This window comes from Pseudophryne corroboree, chromosome 7, assembly GCF_028390025.1.
Source record: "Pseudophryne corroboree isolate aPseCor3 chromosome 7, aPseCor3.hap2, whole genome shotgun sequence".
In the NCBI taxonomy this organism is placed as follows: domain Eukaryota; kingdom Metazoa; phylum Chordata; class Amphibia; order Anura; family Myobatrachidae; genus Pseudophryne; species Pseudophryne corroboree.
In genome coordinates this window covers 237609625-237629425 of record NC_086450.1, presented here as the reverse complement: position 1 = coordinate 237629425, position 19801 = coordinate 237609625, and the positions used below count along the sequence as shown (strand labels likewise).

Here is a 19801-nt window from a genome sequence, read left to right as displayed (position 1 = left end):
CGAACTCCCTTCTTCAGGACACAGCAAACAAGTGTGACATGCAGTGCAAAAAACATTTAAATAACTTACCATCCCCAGGCCCGCCAGCCCCCGCCGCGGCCAGCGGCGTCCCGTACCACGGCACCCGCACTTCCGGGTATGGCAAACCCCGTCCTCCGGAAGTGACGTTACTCCGTGTCCGGGCGTCGCGGCCGCTGCGGATGTAAACACAGGGGGTTGAGCACACGTTGCCATGGGGACCAGTAAACATAACATCACAACATCACAGACTGGAAAACAACAGTTAAAATATGACCACTTGCGTGGAAAACAGTGCTTATGAATAAAAATAGCATATACCAATAATACAATAAAACATTATATGTGCCCATAGTGCTGAGGACACACACCGCGGAAAGCGTGTGTGTGAATTAAAATGCAAAGTGCGTGAATTTCTCACTCCTGTCACATACATAGTTCACCCTCCAGAGAAACCCTGAATGATGCGTTGATGTTGAAGGAATAAACTTAACAACAGCTGTACATTACTATATTCAGAAATCTGCACCTAGTCTACAAGCGTGTATTCCTCAGGTGCGTGTATTCCAATGTGACAATTACGATACGCTAAGCTTCTCAGACATCGAGGCAGAATACATCTTGCTGAAGGAGCCAGCCTTTGATGAAAAAACTGTATCTTCTAATGAAGAGCTCTTCAGAGAACTGTTTAAACTGCGCAAAAGAGAAGTGGACTTTATGTACCACGGACGCACCCTCTCAGATTATTATAGAAGCAAGCAGATCCCGAGGGAATTCCGTGTACAAAATACCCCGACCATCGGGCGGCACAATGCCAATTTCGGCAGGCGATGGATTTCGGTCCTTAATAAATGTGCCATGGATCTGATGCTTCTGGTAATTGAGGAATCTACCCGTGAGGTTAATCTGACGAGGGAGAAATTGCGTGTGTTTGAAGAACAACATTTACAGACGCTGACTTAAGATAAATCCGCTAATTGGTTAGACAAGCTTAAGACGCAGGTAGAGACCTACAGACTCGAGCTACTGAAGTACAAAAAGGATAAACTCCATAAAGTACAAGCTGACTACGAGCAACATCGGGTATACACTTGGCTCTCTAAACCCACAGGTTTACCAGCTAGAGGGAAGACAGCGAGATCCTTTAAGCGCAGGACAACGAGACCGCAATACAGTACGTCTGCTAGTGAAACAGACGTAGCAGCGATCTCTGATTCTACAGCCGCGTCACAAGGTGTCCCTTTAGGGGCCGTCACCCGGGCTCTGGCGTCCAGCAGACGTAGAAACCTACCAGACGGGGGGCCAGTCGAGGAGGCAGGCGGGGTGGAAGACCCCCCAGGTGACGTCGGACCTGATCTTTAATTTATCACGGACCGACTTGACTCAAGCTGAGATTGCTGTCCTCAGCAGAGGACTTACTTATGTACCCACTCAATTACCAGATACATTTCAATGGAAGATTGAAGCATTTAAACTCAACAGAACACTGAAATTAAAGGAACATTTTGGCAAAAGTTCTGCATACACACAGAACGAGGTCTCCGCCCCGCAAGTAGCATGTTTGGCATCTGCCTCCAAATTTGAACCCGTTTCGCAGAATGCCTCAATTAGAACTTTCACACGTATGTTGGAACATCTACAGGACGTTCCCCCCCCCCCCCACATGTATACAGGAATATGTCACGAGAAGAACACAGCGCTCTTAAAGCCTTAAGCACTAGGCAAGATATCATCATCAGGGGCGCGGATAAAGGGGGTGCTATCGTCATTTTGGACACTGGTGACTACATAGCTGAATGTGATCGTTTGTTGTCTGATGGCCATACGTATGGTCCATTGTCGGGGGATCCTACTTCTGATTACAAGGCTGAGTTAGATCAGTTGCTCACAGATGCTAAGATGGGGGGTTTGATTACTAAAGAAGTTTACAACAAATTGGTGTGTCCATGTCCTGTGGTTCCTGTGTTTTATGTAATCCCCAAGATTCATAAGGATCCGCAACATCCTCCTGGCCGGCCGATAATTTCGGCCAGGGGATCCCTCTGTGAATCTATTTCCATATATTTGGATTTTTTCTTGCAACCTTGTATCCAGGCTACTTTTACCCATCTAAAAGATTCTAGCACTCTGTTGAGGAAATTTGCACAGTTGGGCCCGATACAGACAGACACGGTACTAGCAACGCTTGATGTAACAAGCCTATATACTTGTATACCACATCAGGCGGGGCTAGTGGCCGTGAGACGCCTTATCACTCACAATCCAGCATACAGTGGTCCCGATGTGGATCTGTTTATTAGTTTACTGGAGTATACTTTAACTCATAATTACTTTTTATTTGATGGCAAGTTTTTCAAACAGAACACCGGCTGTGCGATGGGGTCGGCGGTGGCCCCGTCGCTGGCCAATGCCTACATGTGGGAGGTGGAGCGCCAAGTGTTCTTTGAAGATGAAAGGATAGCTGGGCAGATTAAGCTCAACTCACGCTACATTGACGACCTCCTACTGTTCTGGACAGGGGAGGTGGGTGCTTTGACCGAGGTGGTTGAGACTCATAATCAATCCTCCAGCCCGGTCAAATTTACCCTCTCCACACATATGTCAGAAATTTGTTTTCTGGACATCAAAATCATGTTGCGGGATGGTGAGTTACACACGCCGATGTATACTAAGCCTACGGACCGTAACACACTGCTTAGACATGACAGGTTCCACCCAGCGTTAATCCAGGGTCTTCCATACTCTCAGTTCCTCAGGGTATGCAGAATTACCAGTGCCCCTGGTGAGCTGGAACATCAACTAGAAGCCATGACTAACAAATTTCTGCAAAGGGGTTACCCTCTTGGGTTACTGAAACAGGCACGAGCCCGGGCTAGATCCATGAATAGACAGGAACTATTACAGGAGAGAAAAAGCCCACTACACAGGCGATGAAGGTCCCTTGGGTTAACCAATTTAACACAGCCAGCAGAAGGACCTGTAAAAAAGTCAAACAGATGTGGCCGATGATAACAACTGACCCTAATCTACAAGTGTTAAAAAACAGCAGAATCATGCCATGCTATACCCGCAGCGCGAACATTAAAGATCTTATAGTCAAAAATGATGTGACGGGGTTCAAGTTGGCACAACCAATGACACATTTCCTGATACGCAAAGCAGGCTGCCACAAATGCCTGGGCTGCACTACGTGCAGCTATATGATGACGGGGACTCCATTTCACACCCCCATACAGGGAAAAAGATAGCGATCCGGAGGCCACTCACATGCAGCTCAGTGTTAGTCAGTTACGTGTTAATTTGCCCATGTAGTCTCCTGACTAGGAGAGGCCACTCTTCCTGCTGAGGATTATCCACGAAAACGAAATTGTGGCTTATACCGAACTCAGCATTATTGTATTATTGTTTGCCTTACTGAGTTGGCATATTCTATTCAAATCTTGCTGTGGAATCAGCGCACTTTTTATTACATCTGTTATTGCAAATCCTGTTTTAGTGATGTGGGACTAATACGATCACTAATTGGTCATCTATTCTTTTATGTTCTTCCGACTTTTTTGATATTGAGCCCCTGATGAAGTCCAGTTGGACGAAACGCGTCTGGTTTCTGGTTCGGATGTAAGAACATCGGATATGTACTAATTAAGAAAACCACATTGGACTTACCAATTATCCGCATTATATGGTGTCCATATCTGATGTCTGCATTTTGATCATGTCAGCCATTTTTTATTCACTGTTATTGTCGAATACTTTTATATAAATATATTAAAAAATTATTTTAAAGTGATTTGTGGTCAAATTCTGGATGATATCTATGTGTTTAGCTCCCTTAGACACCACCCCTTTCTCTGCATTTGTACTATTGTATTCCGTCTAACTGGGAGTACGTTTTGAGGTTGAGGTCTCCATTTAGCGCTATTGTTAGGTCTACCACACTTTCCATATTATATATATATAATGCAGAAAGGCGGCACTCACAACGATCAGCTAAGTAATGACACGGACTCGTGAGTGTTGCCTTCCTGCATTATATATGGTGACTGACCAACCCTGGCCGAATACACCTGGAGGGCACTTGGCGCATCTTATATTTCGATTTGATATAGACGCCTCCTGCATTGCATTTGTGATCCTAGTACAGCACCTGTAGACGCTGCCTCGGATCACCATTGCGAACATTAACTGCGATGGTTGCAGATTTGGCTAGGTTGTGTAAGCTGCAGCTTTTTCAGCCTGGCTGGTTCCTGGCAGCTTGTCCAGGAAATATGCACGCAGCCAGGCAGACCCTGGCTTCATCCCTCCCGTTTCTGGGAACGACAGCCAGGAATGTCCCCTCTGCACCACCCAAACGCCGAAGCTTGTCAGTCAAGCTGTGGCTTGGAGACACTGTGAAGGTCATTCAGGTGCAGTTGTTTTTCCTACTCCTGTTGCACGGATTTGCCGTATAAAATTACGATTATGTGCTAATATGGCAAAAGGAAACCCACTGCAATCTCATCATTTGCGTATGGCAACGCATGATTGCAGAAACATTGGTAACATCATCGAACATCGGGTCACCACACAGAGTCTGAGTGCTTCTGAAGGTGCACAGGACTCTCTCTTAATAAGTGTGATCTCTGCTGCTAATATATGCATGCTCAGAAAATGCCATCCAAACAGCCATGACACACCTGCGTTCACATGACCACTTCCCGTTACCACCCCCAAATGCTGACTTCCTGTCACTGAATCAGGGAACCCCTCCTCCTAGTACTTTGAATATTCTGGTGTTTACAGCTTGCAGGAGTTGCCACTGTTGCCCAACCAAATTTTCACTATTAGTTTTTGGTTTTTACAGAATTATGTTGTCATTAATTCTTAGAAAACCAGTATAAATTTGCTTTCCACTTTCTTTTTACCAAGATACCAACCTGCAATGCTCTGCCCTGCAGATCCTGTCTTCCTCCGTTTGTTTGGTCAGTAAATGATAAGCTGCCTGTCGTTACCAGGGGCAGTATTCTTACCCAAGTATAATTTGTTATATTGTCTGGTATTATTCTGTGTGACTTCTACAGTTTGGTTCCTGGGTCCACGACACAGCCGCTGTTGCTGAAGATACTGCACTTATCCCCCCTCCAGCAGTACTCATTTTTATAGGGCAAACAATTGGAGCTTAGTGGTTATCGGACACGTCCCTGTAAATAGGAGTATTGCTTATCTGAATCTGGGCATTCTTTGGTACATTGAAGGATGTGATAATTTTGGGCCTAAATTTCATTTCTTTAATATTGGGATGTATGGATATGTTTTTTTGTTTTTTTGTGGTAAGCTTATAGGTAGATACAGTGCCGTAACTAGGTATTTTAGCGCTGTGTGCAAGAAACGGCATTGGCGCCCCCCCTCTACGCAAGACAGGAGCAGTGCGCGTCGTGGCCACAAAATAATGCCAATTCATACTACGGTGCACAGTAGTCTCCATTATTCAAATTACGCTGCACAGTAGTGACACCACACCAGGTAGAGCCCCTTTTTACACATTACGGTAGACGGCGTGCCTTTTTACACATTACGTCAGACAGCGTCCCCCTTTTTACACATTACGTCAGACAGCGTCCCCCTTATTACACATTACGTCAGACAGCGTCCCCCTTATTACACATTACGGCAGACAGCGGCCCCCTTATTACACATTACGGCAGACAGCGGCCCCCTTATTACACATTACGGCAGACAGCATCCCCTTTTCTCTGACGTCCTAAGTGGATGCTGGGGACTCCGTCAGGACCATGGGGATTAGCGGCTCCGCAGGAGACAGGGCACAAAAGTAAAAGCTTTAGGATCAGGTGGTGTGCACTGGCTCCTCCCCCTATGACCCTCCTCCAAGCCTCAGTTAGATTTTTGTGCCCGGCCGAGAAGGGTGCAATCTAGGTGGCTCTCCTAAAGAGCTGCTTAGAGTAAAAGTTTTGTTAGGTTTTTTATTTTCAGTGAGTCCTGCTGGCAACAGGCTCACTGCATCGAGGGACTTAGGGGAGAGAAGTGAACTCACCTGCGTGCAGGATGGATTGGCTTCTTAGGCTACTGGACACCATTAGCTCCAGAGGGAGTCGGAACACAGGTCTCACCCTGGGGTTCGTCCCGGAGCCGCGCCGCCGACCCCCTTGCAGATGCCGAAAAATAAAGAGGTCCAGAAACCGGCGGCAGAAGACTTTTCAGTCTTCATAAGGTAGCGCACAGCACTGCAGCTGTGCGCCATTGTTGTCAGCACACTTCATAGCAGCGGTCACTGAGGGTGCAGGGCGCTGGGGGGGGCGCCCTGGGCAGCAATGATAGTACCTTATTCTGGCTAAAAATACATCACATATAGCCCCTGGGGGCTATATGGATGTATTTAACCCCTGCCAGGTCTCAGAAAAACGGGAGAAGAAGCCCGCCGAAAAGGGGGCGGGGCCTATTCTCCTCAGCACACAGCGCCATTTTCCCTCACAGAAATGCTGGTGGGAAGGCTCCCAGGCTCTCCCCTGCACTGCACTACAGAAACAGGGTTAAAACAGAGAGGGGGGGCACTTATTTGGCGATATGACTATATATATTAAAATGCTATAAGGGAAAAACACTTATATAAAGGTTGTCCCTGTATAATTATAGCGTTTTTGGTGTGTGCTGGCAAACTCTCCCTCTGTCTCCCCAAAGGGCTAGTGGGGTCCTGTCCTCTATCAGAGCATTCCCTGTGTGTGTGCTGTGTGTCGGTACGTGTGTGTCGACATGTATGAGGACGATGTTGGTGAGGAGGCGGAGCAATTGCCTGTAATGGTGATGTCACTCTCTAGGGAGTCGACACCGGAATGGATGGCTTATTCAAGGAATTACGTGATAATGTCAACAGAGACGGCCGGCAAACAAAATAGTACCTGCCCAGGCGTCTCAAACACCGTCAGGGGCTTTAAAACGCCCATTTACCTCAGTCGGTCGACACAGACACGGACACTGATTTCAGTGTCGACGGTGAAGAAACAAACGTATTTTCCTTTAGGGCCACACGTTACTTGTTAAGGGCAATGAAGGAGGTGTTACATATTTCTGATACTACAAGTACCACAAAAAAGGGTATTATGTGGGGTGTGAAAAAACTACCTGTAGTTTTTCCTGAATCAGATAAATTAAATGAAGTGTGTGATGATGCGTGGGTTTCCCCCGATAGAAAATTATTGGCGGTATACCCTTTCCCGCCAGAAGTTAGGGCGCGTTGGGAAACACCCCTTAGGGTGGATAAGGCGCTCACACGCTTATCAAAACAAGTGGCGGTACCGTCTCCAGATAGGGCCGTCCTCAAGGAAAATATCCTAAGAAGTATATACACACATACTGGTGTTATACTGCGACCAGCGATCGCCTCAGCCTGGATGTGCAGAGCTGGGGTGGCTTGGTCGGATTCCCTGACTAAAAATATTGATACCCTTGATAGGGACAGTATTTTATTGACTATAGAGCATTTAAAGGATGCATTTCTATATATGCGAGATGCACAGAGGGATATTTGCACTCTGGCATCAAGAGTAAGTGCGATGTCCATATCTGCCAGAAGATGTTTATGGACACGACAGTGGTCAGGTGATGCAGATTCCAAACGGCACAAAGAAGTATTGCCGTATAAAGGGGAGGAGTTATTTGGGGTCGGTCCATCGGACCTGGTGGCCACGGCAACTGCTGGAAAATCCACCGTTTTTACCCTAAGTCACATCTCTGCAGAAAAAGACACCGTCTTTTCAGCCTCAGTCCTTTCGTCCCCATAAGAGTCATATCTGCCCAGGGATAGAGGAAAGGGAAGAAGACTGCAGCAGGCAGCCCATTCCCAGGAACAGAAGCCCTCCACCGCTTCTGCCAAGTTTCTCAGCATGACGCTGGGGCCGTACAGGACCCCTGGATCCTACAAGTAGTATCTCAGGGGTACAGATTGGAAAGTCGAGACGTTTCCCCCTCGCAGGTTCCTGAAGTCTGCTTTACCAACGTCTCCCTCCGACAGGGAGGCAGTATTGGAAACAATTCACAAGCTGTATTCCCAGCAGGTGATAATCAAAGTACCCCTCCTACAACAAGGAAAGGGGTATTATTCCACACTATGTTGTGGTACTGAAGCCAGAAGGCTCGGTGAGACCTATTCTAAATCTGAAATATTTGAACACTTACAAAGGTTCAAATCAAGATGGAGTCACTCAGAGCAGTGATAGCGAACCAGGAAGAAGGGGACTATAGGGTGTCCCGGGACATCAGGGATACTTACCTCCATGTCCCAATTTGCCCTTCTCACCAAGGGTACCTCAGGTTCGTGGTACAGAACTGTCACTATCAGTTTCAGACGCTGCCGTTTGGATTGTCCACGGCACCCCGGGTCTTTACCAAGGTAATGGCCGAAATGATGATTCTTCTTCAAAGAAAATGGACGACCTCCTGATAAGAGCAAGGTCCAGAGAACAGTTGGAGGTCGGAGTAGCACTATCTCAAGTAGTTCTACGACAGCACGGGTGGATTCTAAATATTCCAAAACCGCAGTTGTTTCCGACGACACATCGGCTGTTCCTAGGGATGATTCTGGACACAGTCCAGAAAAGAGTGTTTCTCCCGGAGAAGAAAGCCAGGGAGTTATCCGAGCTAGTCAGGAACCTCCTAAAACCAGGAAAAGTGTCAGTGCATCATTGCACAAGGGTCCTGGGAAAAATGGTGGCTTCTTACGAAGCGATTCCATTCGGCAGTTTTCACGCAAGAACTTTTCAGTGGGATCTGCTGGAAAAATGGTCCGGATCGCATCTTCAGATGCATCAGCGGATAACCCTGTCTCCAAGGACAAGGGTGTTTCTTCTGCGGTGTCTGCAAAGTACTCATCTACTAATGGGCCGCAGATTCGGCATTCAGGAAGGGTCCTGGTGACCAGGGATGCCAGCCTGAGAGGCTGGGGAGCAGTCACACAGGGAAAAAATTTCCAGGGAGTGTGATCAAGTCTGGAGAATTATCTCCACATAAATATACTGGAGCTAAGGGCAAGTTACAATGCTCTAAGCTTAGCAAGACCTCTGCTTCAAGGTCAGCCGGTATTGATCCAGTGGGACAACATCACGGCAGTCGCCCACGTAAACAGACAGGGCGGCACAAGAAGCAGAAGGGCAATAGCAGAAACTGCAAGGATTCTTCGCTGGGCGGAAAATCAGGTGATAGCACTGTCAGCAGTGTTCATTCCGACGCCCGGGAGAGTGGGGACTTCATCGGGAAGTCTTCCACATGATTGTGAACCATTGGGAAAGACCAAAGGTGGACATGATGGCGTCCCGCCTGAACAAAAAACTGGACAGGTATTGCGCCAGGTCAAGAGACCCTCAGGCAATAGCTGTGGATGCTCTGGTAACACCGTCAGTGTATGTGTTCCCTCCTCTGCCTCTCATACACAAGGTACTGAGAATTATAAGACGGAGAGGAGTAAGAACTATACTCGTGGCTCTGGATTGGCCAAGAAGGACTTGGTACCCGGAACTTCAAGAGATGCTCACAGAGGACTCATGGCCTCTGCCGCTAAGAAGGGACCTGCTTCAGCAGGGACCCTGTCTGTTCCAAGACTTACCGCGGCTGCGTTTGACGGCATGGCGGTTGAACGCCGGATCCTGAAGGAAAAAGGCATTCCGGAGGAAGTCATTCCTATCCTGATCAAAGCCAGGAAGGAGGGGACCGCACAACATTATCACCGTATTTGGCGAAAAATTGTTGCGTGGTGTGAGGCCAGGAGGGCCCCCACGGAGGAATTTTAACTCGGTCGATTCCTGCATTTCCTGAAGACAGGAGTGTCTATGGGCCTCAAATTGGGGTCCATTAAGGTTCAGATTTCGGCCCTGTCGATTTTCTTCCAGAAAGAATTGGCTTCAGTTCCTGAAGTCCAGACGTTTGTTAAGGGAGTATTGCATATACAGCCCCTTTTGTGCCTCCAGTGGCACCGTGGGATCTCAACGTAGTGTTGGGATTCCTCAAATCACATTGGTTTGAACCGCTCAAATCTGTGGATTTTAAATATCTCACATGGAAAGTGACCATGCGGTTGGCCCTGGCCTCGGCCAGGCGAGTGTCAGAATTGGTGGCTTTGTCTTACAAAAGCCCATATCTGATTTTCCATTCGGACAGGGCAGAACTGCGGACTCGTCCCCAGTTTCTTCCTAAGGTGGTGTCAGCGTTTCACCTGAACCAACCTATTGTGGTACCTGCGGATACTAGGGACTTGGAGGACTCCAAGTTGCTAGACGTTGTCAGGGCCCTGAAAATATATGTTCCAGGACGGCTGGAGTCAGAAAGTCTGACTCGCTGTTTATACTTTATGCACCCAACAAGCTGGGTGCTCCTGCTTCTAAACAGACGATTGCTCGTTGAATTTGTAGTACAATTCAGCTCGCACATTCTGTGGCAGGCCTGCCACAGCCAAAATCTGTAAATGCCCAATCCACAAGGAAGGTGGGCTCATCTTGGGCGGCTGCCCGAGGGGTCTCGGCTTTACAACTTTGCCGAGCTGCTACTTGGTCAGGGGCAAACACGTTTGCAAAATTCTACAAATTTGATACCCTGGCTGAGGAGGACCTGGAGTTCTCTCGTTCGGTGCTGCAGAGTCATCCGCACTCTCCCGCCCGTTTGGGAGCTTTGGTATAATCCCCATGGTCCTGACGGAGTCCCCAGCATCCACTTAGGACGTCAGAGAAAATAAGAATTTACTTACCGATAATTCTATTTCTCGTAGTCCGTAGTGGATGCTGGGCGCCCATCCCAAGTGCGGATTGTCTGCAATACTTGTACATAGTTATTGTTACAAAAATCGGGTTATTATTGTTGTGAGCCATCTTTTCAGAGGCTCCGCTGTTATCATGCTGTTAACTGGGTTCAGATCACAGGTTGTACAGTGTGATTGGTGTGGCTGGTATGAGTCTTACCCGGGATTCAAAATCCTTCCTTATTGTGTACGCTCGTCCGGGCACAGTATCCTAACTGAGGCTTGGAGGAGGGTCATAGGGGGAGGAGCCAGTGCACACCACCTGATCCTAAAAGCTTTTACTTTTGTGCCCTGTCTCCTGCGGAGCCGCTAATCCCCATGGTCCTGACGGAGTCCCCAGCATCCACTACGGACTACGAGAAATAGAATTATCGGTAAGTAAATTCTTATTTTTACACATTACGGCAGCCAGTCCCCCTTTTTACACATTGCGGCAGCCAGTCCCCCTTTTTACATATTGCGGCAGACAGACTTGAGAGAGAGATATACTTACCATCTCTCCCGCTGGCAGTCAGGCTCCTCGTGCTGGCAGAGATCCCGGGCAGCTGCAGGGGAGAAGGAGAAAGAGGGAGGGCGACTTGAGCCGCAGCAGCGCTATGTCATTGGTAGCGGCGCTGCTGCAGCACTCCCCTCTGCTTCCGTATTGGCTGGCCGCTGTTGAGAATGCTGGGATGAGGGAACTGCATCCCAGCATTCGCAGCAGCGCTGGGCAGCCAATACAGAAGGAGAGGGGAGTGCTGCAGCGGCGCCGCTATCAATGACATAGCGCTGCTGCGGCTCAAGTCCCCCTCCCTCCTCTGCCTCAGGCGCTGCTCTCCCTCCAGCGCGGCGCACGGCACCCAGCAGAGGCGGCATGTAATGAATCAATTTGACTCATTACATGCCGCTGGCCATGCGCCCTCAGTGTAACTGCGCTGTGTGCCAGACACACCTGGCACATAGGTAGTTACGGCGCTGGGTAGATAGGGGTAACCTCCTTCCTATCTTAGACATGTATGCTTCCAGATTTCTGTATGGCTACTACTTTTTTCTCTAACGTCCTAGTGGATGCTGGGGACTCCGTAAGGACCATGGGGAATAGCGGGCTCCACAGGAGACTGGGCACTCCTTAGAAAGATTTAGTACTATCTGGTGTGCACTGGCTCCTCCCTCTATGCCCCTCCTCCAGACCTCAGTTAGAACCTGTGCCCGGCCAGAGCTGTGTGCTCCTAGTGGGCTCTCCTGAGCTTGCTAGAAAGAAAGTATTTTGTCAGGTTTTTTATTTTCAGAGAGCTTCTGCTGGCAACAGACTCTCTGCTACGAGGGACTGAGGGGAGAGAAGCAAACCTACTCACGGCAGCTAGGTAGCGCTTATTAGGCTACTGGACACCATTAGCTCCAGAGGGATCGAACACAGGTACCTAACCTTGATCGTCCGTTCCCGTAACCGCGCCGCCGTCCCCCTCGCAGAGCCAGAAGAACAGAAGCAGCAGAAGCATGAAGACATCGAAATCGGCGGCTGAAGACTCCTGTCTTCACTTAAGGTAGCGCACAGCACTGCAGCTGTGCGCCATTGCTCCCACAGCACACCGCACACTCCGGTCACTGTAGGGTGCAGGGCGCAGGGGGGGGCGCCCTGGGCAGCAATTAAGTACCTTTTTGGCAAAAAGAGACATATATACAGTCTGGGACTGTATATATGCCCGAGCCCCCGCCATTTTTTACACATTAAAGCGGGACAGAAGCCCGCCGCTGAGGGGGCGGGGCCTTCTTCCTCAGCACACCAGCGCCATTTTCTCTTCACAGCTCCGCTGGAAGGACGCTCCCCAGGCTCTCCCCTGCAGTATACAGGTGCATTAGAGGGTAAAAAAGAGAGGGGGGCACATAAATATAGGCGCAGAGATATATTAACAGCAGCTACAGGGTAAACACTAAGGTACAGTGTAATCCCTGGGTTATATAGCGCTGGGGTGTGTGCTGGCATACTCTCTCTCTTGTCTCCCCAAAAGCCTTTGTGGGGTCCTGTCCTCAGTCAGAGCATTCCCTGTGTGTGTGCTGTGTGTTGGTACGCCTGTGTCGACATGTTTGATGAGGAAGGATACGTGAAGGCAGAACAAGTGCAGCTGAGTGTAGTGTCGCCGCCGACGGTGCCGACACCTGATTGGATGGATATGTGGAAGGTGTTAAATGATAATGTAAACTCCTTGCATAACAGATTGGATAAAACTGTAACCGTTGGACAGTCAGGGTCTCAACCCATGCCTGATCCTACAGCGCAGAGGCCGTTAGGGTCTCAAAAGCGCACACTATCCCAGATAGTTGACACAGATGTCGACACGGAATCTGACTCCAGTGTCGATGACGATGAGGCAAAGTTGCAGCCTAAAATGACTAAAGCCATCCGCTACATGATTGTAGCAATGAAGGATGTATTACACATTTCTGAGGAAAATCCTGTCCCTGACAAGAGGATTTATATGTATGGGGAGAAAAAGCATGAAGTGACTTTTCCCCCTTCACATGAATTAAATGAATTATGTGAAAAAGCGTGGGATTCCCCTGACAGGAAGGTGATAGTTTCCAAGAGATTACTTATGGCGTATCCTTTCCCGCCAACGGACAGGTTACGCTGGGAATCCTTCCCTAGGGTAGACAAGGCGTTGACACGCTTGTCTAAGAAGGTGGCCCTGCCGTCTCCAGATACGGCCGCCCTAAAGGATCCTGCGGATAGAAAGCAGAAGCTATCCTGAAGTCTGTTTATACACATTCTGGCACACTGCCGAGGCCAGCAATTGCTTCGGCCTGGATGTGTAGTGCGGTAGCTGCATGGACGGATACTCTGTCTGAGGAGATAGATACCCTGGACAGGGACACTGTTCTACTGACCCTGGCACATATCAAGGACGCGGTCCTATATATGCGGGATGCCCAGAGGGACATTTGCCTGCTGGGCTCTAGAGTTAATGCAATATCCATTTCTGCCAGAAGCGTCTTATGGACTCGGCAATGGACAGGGGATACCGACTCTAAAAAACACATGGAGGTTTTACCTTATAAGGGTGACGAATTGTTTGGGGACGGTCTCTCGGACCTAGTTTCCACAGCTACGGCTGGGAAGTCAAATTTCTTGCCTTATGTCCCTCCACAACCTAAGAAAGCACCGTATTACCAAATGCAGTCCTTTCGTTCTCAGAAGAGCAAGAAGGTCAGAGGTGCGTCCTTTCTTGCCAGAGGCAGGGGTAGAGGAAAAAAGCTGCACCATACAGCTAGTTCCCAGAAACAAAAGTCTTCCCCGGCTTCCATTAAATCCACCGCATGACGCTGGGGCTCCACAGGCGGAGCCAGGAGCCGTGGGGGCGCGTCTCCGACATTTCAGCCACCAGTGGGTTCGCTCACAGGTGGATCCTTGGGCTATACAAATTGTGTCTCAGGGATACAGGCTGGAATTCGAGGTGATGCCCCCTCACCGTTACCTAAAATCGGCCTTACCAACTTCCCCCATGGAAAGGGAGATAGTGTTGGCGGCAATTAACAAACTTTTTCTCCAGCAGGTGGTGGTAGAGGTTCCCCCCCTTCAACGGGGGAGGGGCTACTATTCCACTATGTTTGTGGTACCGAAACCGGACGGTTCGGTCAGACCCATTTTAAATTTAAAATCCCTGAACTTTTATCTGAAAAAATTCAAGTTCAAAATGGAATCGCTCAGAGCGGTCATTGCAAGCCTGGAGGATGGGGATTTTATGGTGTCTCTGGACATCAAGGATGCTTACTTGCATGTCCACATTTATCCACCTCATCAGGAGTACCTCAGGTTTGTGGTACGGGACTGTCATTACCAATTCCAGACGTTGCCGTTTGGCCTGTCCACGGCACCGAGAGTTTTTACCAAGGTGATGGCGGAAATGATGGTGCTCCTTCGGAAGCAAGGGGTTACAATTATCCCATACTTGGACAATATCCTCATAAAGGCGAGGTCCAGGGAGCAGTTGCTGATCAGCGTAGCACACTCTCAGGAAGTGTTGCGTCAGCACGGCTGGATTCTGAACATTCCAAAGTCGCAGCTGATTCCTGCGACGCGTCTCCCCTTCTTGGGCATGATTCTGGACACAGACCAGAAGAAGGTGTTTCTCCCGGAGGAGAAGGCTCAGGAGCTCGTGACTCTGGTCAGAGACCTCCTAAAGCCAAAACAGGTGTCGGTGCATCACTGCACACGAGTCCTGGGAAAGATGGTGGCGTCATACGAAGCCATTCCCTTCGGCAGGTTCCATGCGAGGATCTTTCAGTGGGATCTGCTGGACAAGTGGTCCGGATTGCATCTTCAGTTGCATCGGATGATCACCCTGTCCCCCAGGGCCAGGGTGTCTCTTCTGTGGTGGCTACAAGGTGCTCACCTCCTCGAGGGCCGCAGATTCGGCATACAGGACTAGGTCCTGGTGACCACGGATGCAAGCCTCTGAGGGTGGGGGGCAGTCACTCAAGGAAGAAACTTCCAAGGGTTGTGGTCAAGTCAGGAGACTTGTCTGCACATAAATATCCTGGAGCTACGGGCCATATACAACGCCCTGAGTCAAGCGGAGCCTCTGCTTCGAGACCAACCAGTGCTGATTCAGTCAGACAACATCACGGCAGTCGCTCATGTAAACCGCCAGGGCGGCACAAGAAGCAGGGTGGCAATGGCGGAAACCACCAGGATTCTTCGTTGGGCGGAGAATCACGTGCAAGCACTGTCAGCAGTGTTCATTCCGGGAGTGGACAACTGGGAAGCAGACTTCCTCAGCAGACACGACCTCCACCCGGGAGAGTGGGGACTTCATCAAGAAGTCTTCACGCAGATTGTAAATCGATGTGAGCTGCCACAGGTGGACATGATGGCGTCCCGCATCTACAAAAAATTAAAGAGGTATTGCGCCAGGTCAAGGGACCCTCAGGCGATAGCTGTGGACGCACTGCTGACACCCTGGGTATTCCAGTCGGTTTATGTGTTTCCTCCTCTTCTTCTCATACCCAGGGTACTGAGAATCGTAAGAAAAAGAGGAGTGAGAACAATACTCATTGTTCCGGATTGGCCAAGAAGGACTTGGTACCCAGAACTGCAAGAAATGCTCACAGAGGACCCATGGCCTCTGCCTCTCAGACAGGACCTGTTGCAACAGGGGCCCTGTCTGTTCCAAGACTTACCGCGGCTGCGTTTGACGGCATGGCGGTTGAACGCCGGATCCTAGCAGAAAAGGGCATTCCGGAAGCAGTTATTCCTACGCTGATAAAGGCTAGGAAGGACGTGACAGCAAAACATTATCACCGTATATGGCGAAAATATGTTGCTAGGTGTGAGGCCAGGAAGGCCCCTACAGAGGAATTCCAGCTGGGTCGATTCCTGCACTTCCTACAGTCAGGGGTGACTATGGGCCTAAAATTAGGGTCCATAAAGGTCCAGATTTCGGCCCTATCCATTTTCTTTCAAAAAGAACTGGCTTCACTGCCTGAGGTTCAGACGTTTGTTAAGGGAGTGCTGCATATTCAGCCTCCTTTTGTGCCACCAGTGGCACCTTGGGATCTTAACGTGGTCTTGGCTTTCCTGAAATCCCACTGGTTTGAGCCACTTAAGACAGTGGAGCTAAAGTATCTCATGTGGAAAGTGGTCATGCTGTTGGCCCTAGCCTCAGCTAGGTGTGTGTCAGAATTGGCGGCTTTGTCATGTAAAAGCCCCTATCTGGTTTTCCATATGGATAGGGCAGAATTGCGAACTCGTCCGCAGTTTCTGCCAAAGGTGGTGTCATCTTTTCATCTGAACCAACCCATTGTGGTGCCTGCAGCTACTCGTGACTTGGAGGATTCCAAGTTGCTTGATGTAGTCAGGGCTTTGAAGATCTATGTTGCCAGGATGGCTGGAGTCAGGAAAACTGACTCGCTGTTTATCCTGTATGCATCCAACAAGCTGGGTGCTCCTGCTTCAAAGCAAACCATTGCTCGCTGGATCTGTAACACGATTCAGCAGGCTCATTCTGCGGCTGGATTGCCGCATCCAAAATCAGAGAAAGCCCATTCCACAAGGAAGGTGGGCTCTTTTTAGGCAGCTGCCCGAGGGGTCTCGGTATTACAGCTTTGCCGAGCTGCTACTTGGTCGGGTTCAAACACATTTGCAAAGTTCTACAAGTTTGATACCCTGGCTGAGGAGGACCTGGTGTTTGCCCATTCGGTGCTGCAGAGTCATCCACACTCTCCCGCCCGTTTGGGAGCTTTGGTATAAGCCTTATGGTCCTTACGGAGTCCCCAGCATCCACTAGGACGTTAGAGAAAATGAGAATTTACTCACCAGTAACTCTATTTCTCGTAGTCCGTAGTGGATGCTGGGCGCCCGTCCCAAGTGCGGACTTTCTGCAATACGTGTATATAGTTATTGCTTAACAAAGGGTTATGGTTATGTAGCATCGGTTGAGTGATGCTCAGTTGTTGTTCATACTGTTAACTGGGTAAGTTTATCACAAGTTGTACGGTGTGGCTGGTATGAGTCTTACCCTGGATTCCAAAATCCTTTCCTTGTAATGTCAGCTCTTCCGGGCACAGTTTCCTTAACTGAGGTCTGGAGGAGGGGCATAGAGGGAGGAGCCAGTGCACACCAGCAGTACTAAATCTTTCTTTAGAGTGCCCAGTCTCCTGCGGAGCCCGTCTATTCCCCATGGTCCTTACGGAGTCCCCAGCATCCACTACGGACTACGAGAAATAGATTTACCGGTGAGTAAATTCTTATTTTTTTTCCTTGTGTTTTAAATTTAATTCTTTAGAATTGTTATTCTAAGTTTGTATTCTTAATTTTACAGGCTTTGAGGTTTTTAAACAGACGCAAAAAGATGCGAGAATCGTTGTCTCCATGGAAGAAACACCAGGATCTGACTGATGGACAAAGACTTCAGCTTCAGCAGAAAGTGGACACCGACCTCCGCCTACAGCCGGTCAGGTTCTTATACCATACTTGCCTACCTGACCCTCTCCATGAGGGAGAAAATGCTCTGTTCCTGGACTTTCCTGGTAATGTATGATTGCCATCACCTGAGGTGAAACACCTTTCTTATCACTTAACTAGCTCACCACAGGTGATGGCAATCATACATTACCAGGAAAGTCCAGGAACAGAGCATTTTCTCCCTCATGGAGAGGGTCAGGTAGGCAAGTATGTCTTCTACATGAAAATTACAGCAATACAATTGCTTTCCAATTCTGAGGAAATTAACATTGGGGGTCATTCCGAGTTGTTCGCTCGCAAGCTGCTTTTTGCAGCTTTGCACACGCTAAGCCGCCGCCTACTGGGAGTGAATCTTAGCTTATCAAAATTGCGAACGAAAGATTCGCAAAATAGCGAATAGACACTTCTTAGCAGTTTCTGAGTAGCTCCACACTTACTCGGCATCTGCGATCAGTTCAGTGTTTGTCGTTCCTGGTTTGACGTCACAAACACACCCAGCGTTCGCCCAGACACTCCTCCGTTTCTCCAGCCACTCCCGCGTTTTTCCCAGAAACTGTAGCGTTTTTTCACACACTCCCAGAAAACGGCCAGTTTCCGCCCAGAAACACCCACTTCCTGTCAATCACATTACGATCACCAGAACGAAGAAAAAACCTTGTAATGCCGTGAGTAAAATACCTAACTGCATAGCAAATTTACTTGGCGCAGTCGCACTGCGGACATTGCGCATGCGCATTAGCGACTAATCGCTCCGTTGTGATAAAAAAATACCGAGCGAAAAACTCGGAATGACCCCTATTGATTGAAATGTAGTTTGTGCATTACAGTGCCTTGGCCAGAAATAGTATTGCTTCATTTTGTAGAGGTAAATTGCTACATTTATTTCACTAATTAACAGACTCTCAAACAAATTAGTCTCCATACAACAGCTGTGGGCCTGTAACTGACACATTACATTGCAGTCTACAAGAAATATTCTACTAACAAGCGTCTCATAGATACTTTGTAAGATCTATATAAATGTTTCACCCTCCGTGTGCCAGACAGAGCTGGCTGACAATGCAGAATATTTGGGGATTTAGGGGGTAATGCAGAGTTGATCGCAGCAGCAAATTTGTTAGCAGTTGGGCAAAACCATGTGCACTGCAGGTGTGGCAGATATAACATTTGCAGGGAGAGTTAGATTTGGGTGGGTTATTTTGTTTCTGTGCAGGGTAAATACTGTCTGCTTTATTTTTACACTGCAATTTAGATTTCAGAACACATGTTATATCTGCCCCCCCCCCCCCCCCCCCCCCCCCTGCAGTGCACATGGTTTTGCCCAGCTGCTAACAAATTTGCTGCTGTGATCAACTCTGAATTAGGCCCTTAATACTGTCTATGACTCTTAGGTCCACCAGATGTCACTAGAGGAAAGCCAGGAGCTGTATGTAAAAGTACAGGACAAGTTGGGACAGTTTCTTCTGAGGAGAAAGGCGGAACAGAGTGGAGATCAACGCAGAGAAGCATTGCTGGTCCAGATCAACACCGATATTAATATGTTGATGGGTAGGATCTTCTAATCAATCTAAACTATTACATTACTAACACACTTACTCATTGTAAGACACACTGATACATGTTTCCAAATAATACTACACCAAACTGTACAGAAACAGCATTTACATAGGAAAGGGGGGGGGGATTTTTTTACCAATCCCAAAATATTGCATATGCACAACAAAGATAATAATGACCACGTGTTTGCTAAAGGTAGTTGGTGTTCAACATCATAATAGTAGTAAACACTTCAGAAATCTCAATAATCTGTGGAAAATCCGTAAATTGTACAGAAATTTTAATAAATTCCTGTTGAAGGTGTTTTGCTTTAGAAGTAAAAATATATAAAATAAGTACATTATGTACACTGAGAGGTCGCTTTATTAGAGATAACAGTACACCTACTTATTAATGGAAATCGTTAATTAGTCGATGGTGGTAGCAACTCAATAGATTTTAGCTTGCAGACATGGTCAAGGGGTACAGTTGTTCTAAGCAAACACTAAATTGTAGAAAAAATGTGATCT

At 48.3% G+C, this 19801-nt stretch overlaps 1 protein-coding gene across 4 annotated transcripts in view; it reads left to right on the top strand.

Annotated features, from left to right (window-relative positions):
* IQCB1 (IQ motif containing B1) overlaps positions 1 to 19801 on the top strand; it is a 352259-nt gene that overhangs the window by 305727 nt on the left and 26731 nt on the right. For all 4 annotated transcript variants that reach the window (XM_063934042.1, XM_063934043.1, XM_063934041.1 and 1 more), the window contains 2 exons: positions 17593 to 17724; positions 19127 to 19283. In XM_063934042.1, coding sequence (XP_063790112.1) covers positions 17593 to 17724; positions 19127 to 19283 — 289 coding nt within the window. The remainder of the gene's footprint in view (positions 1 to 17592; positions 17725 to 19126; positions 19284 to 19801) is intronic.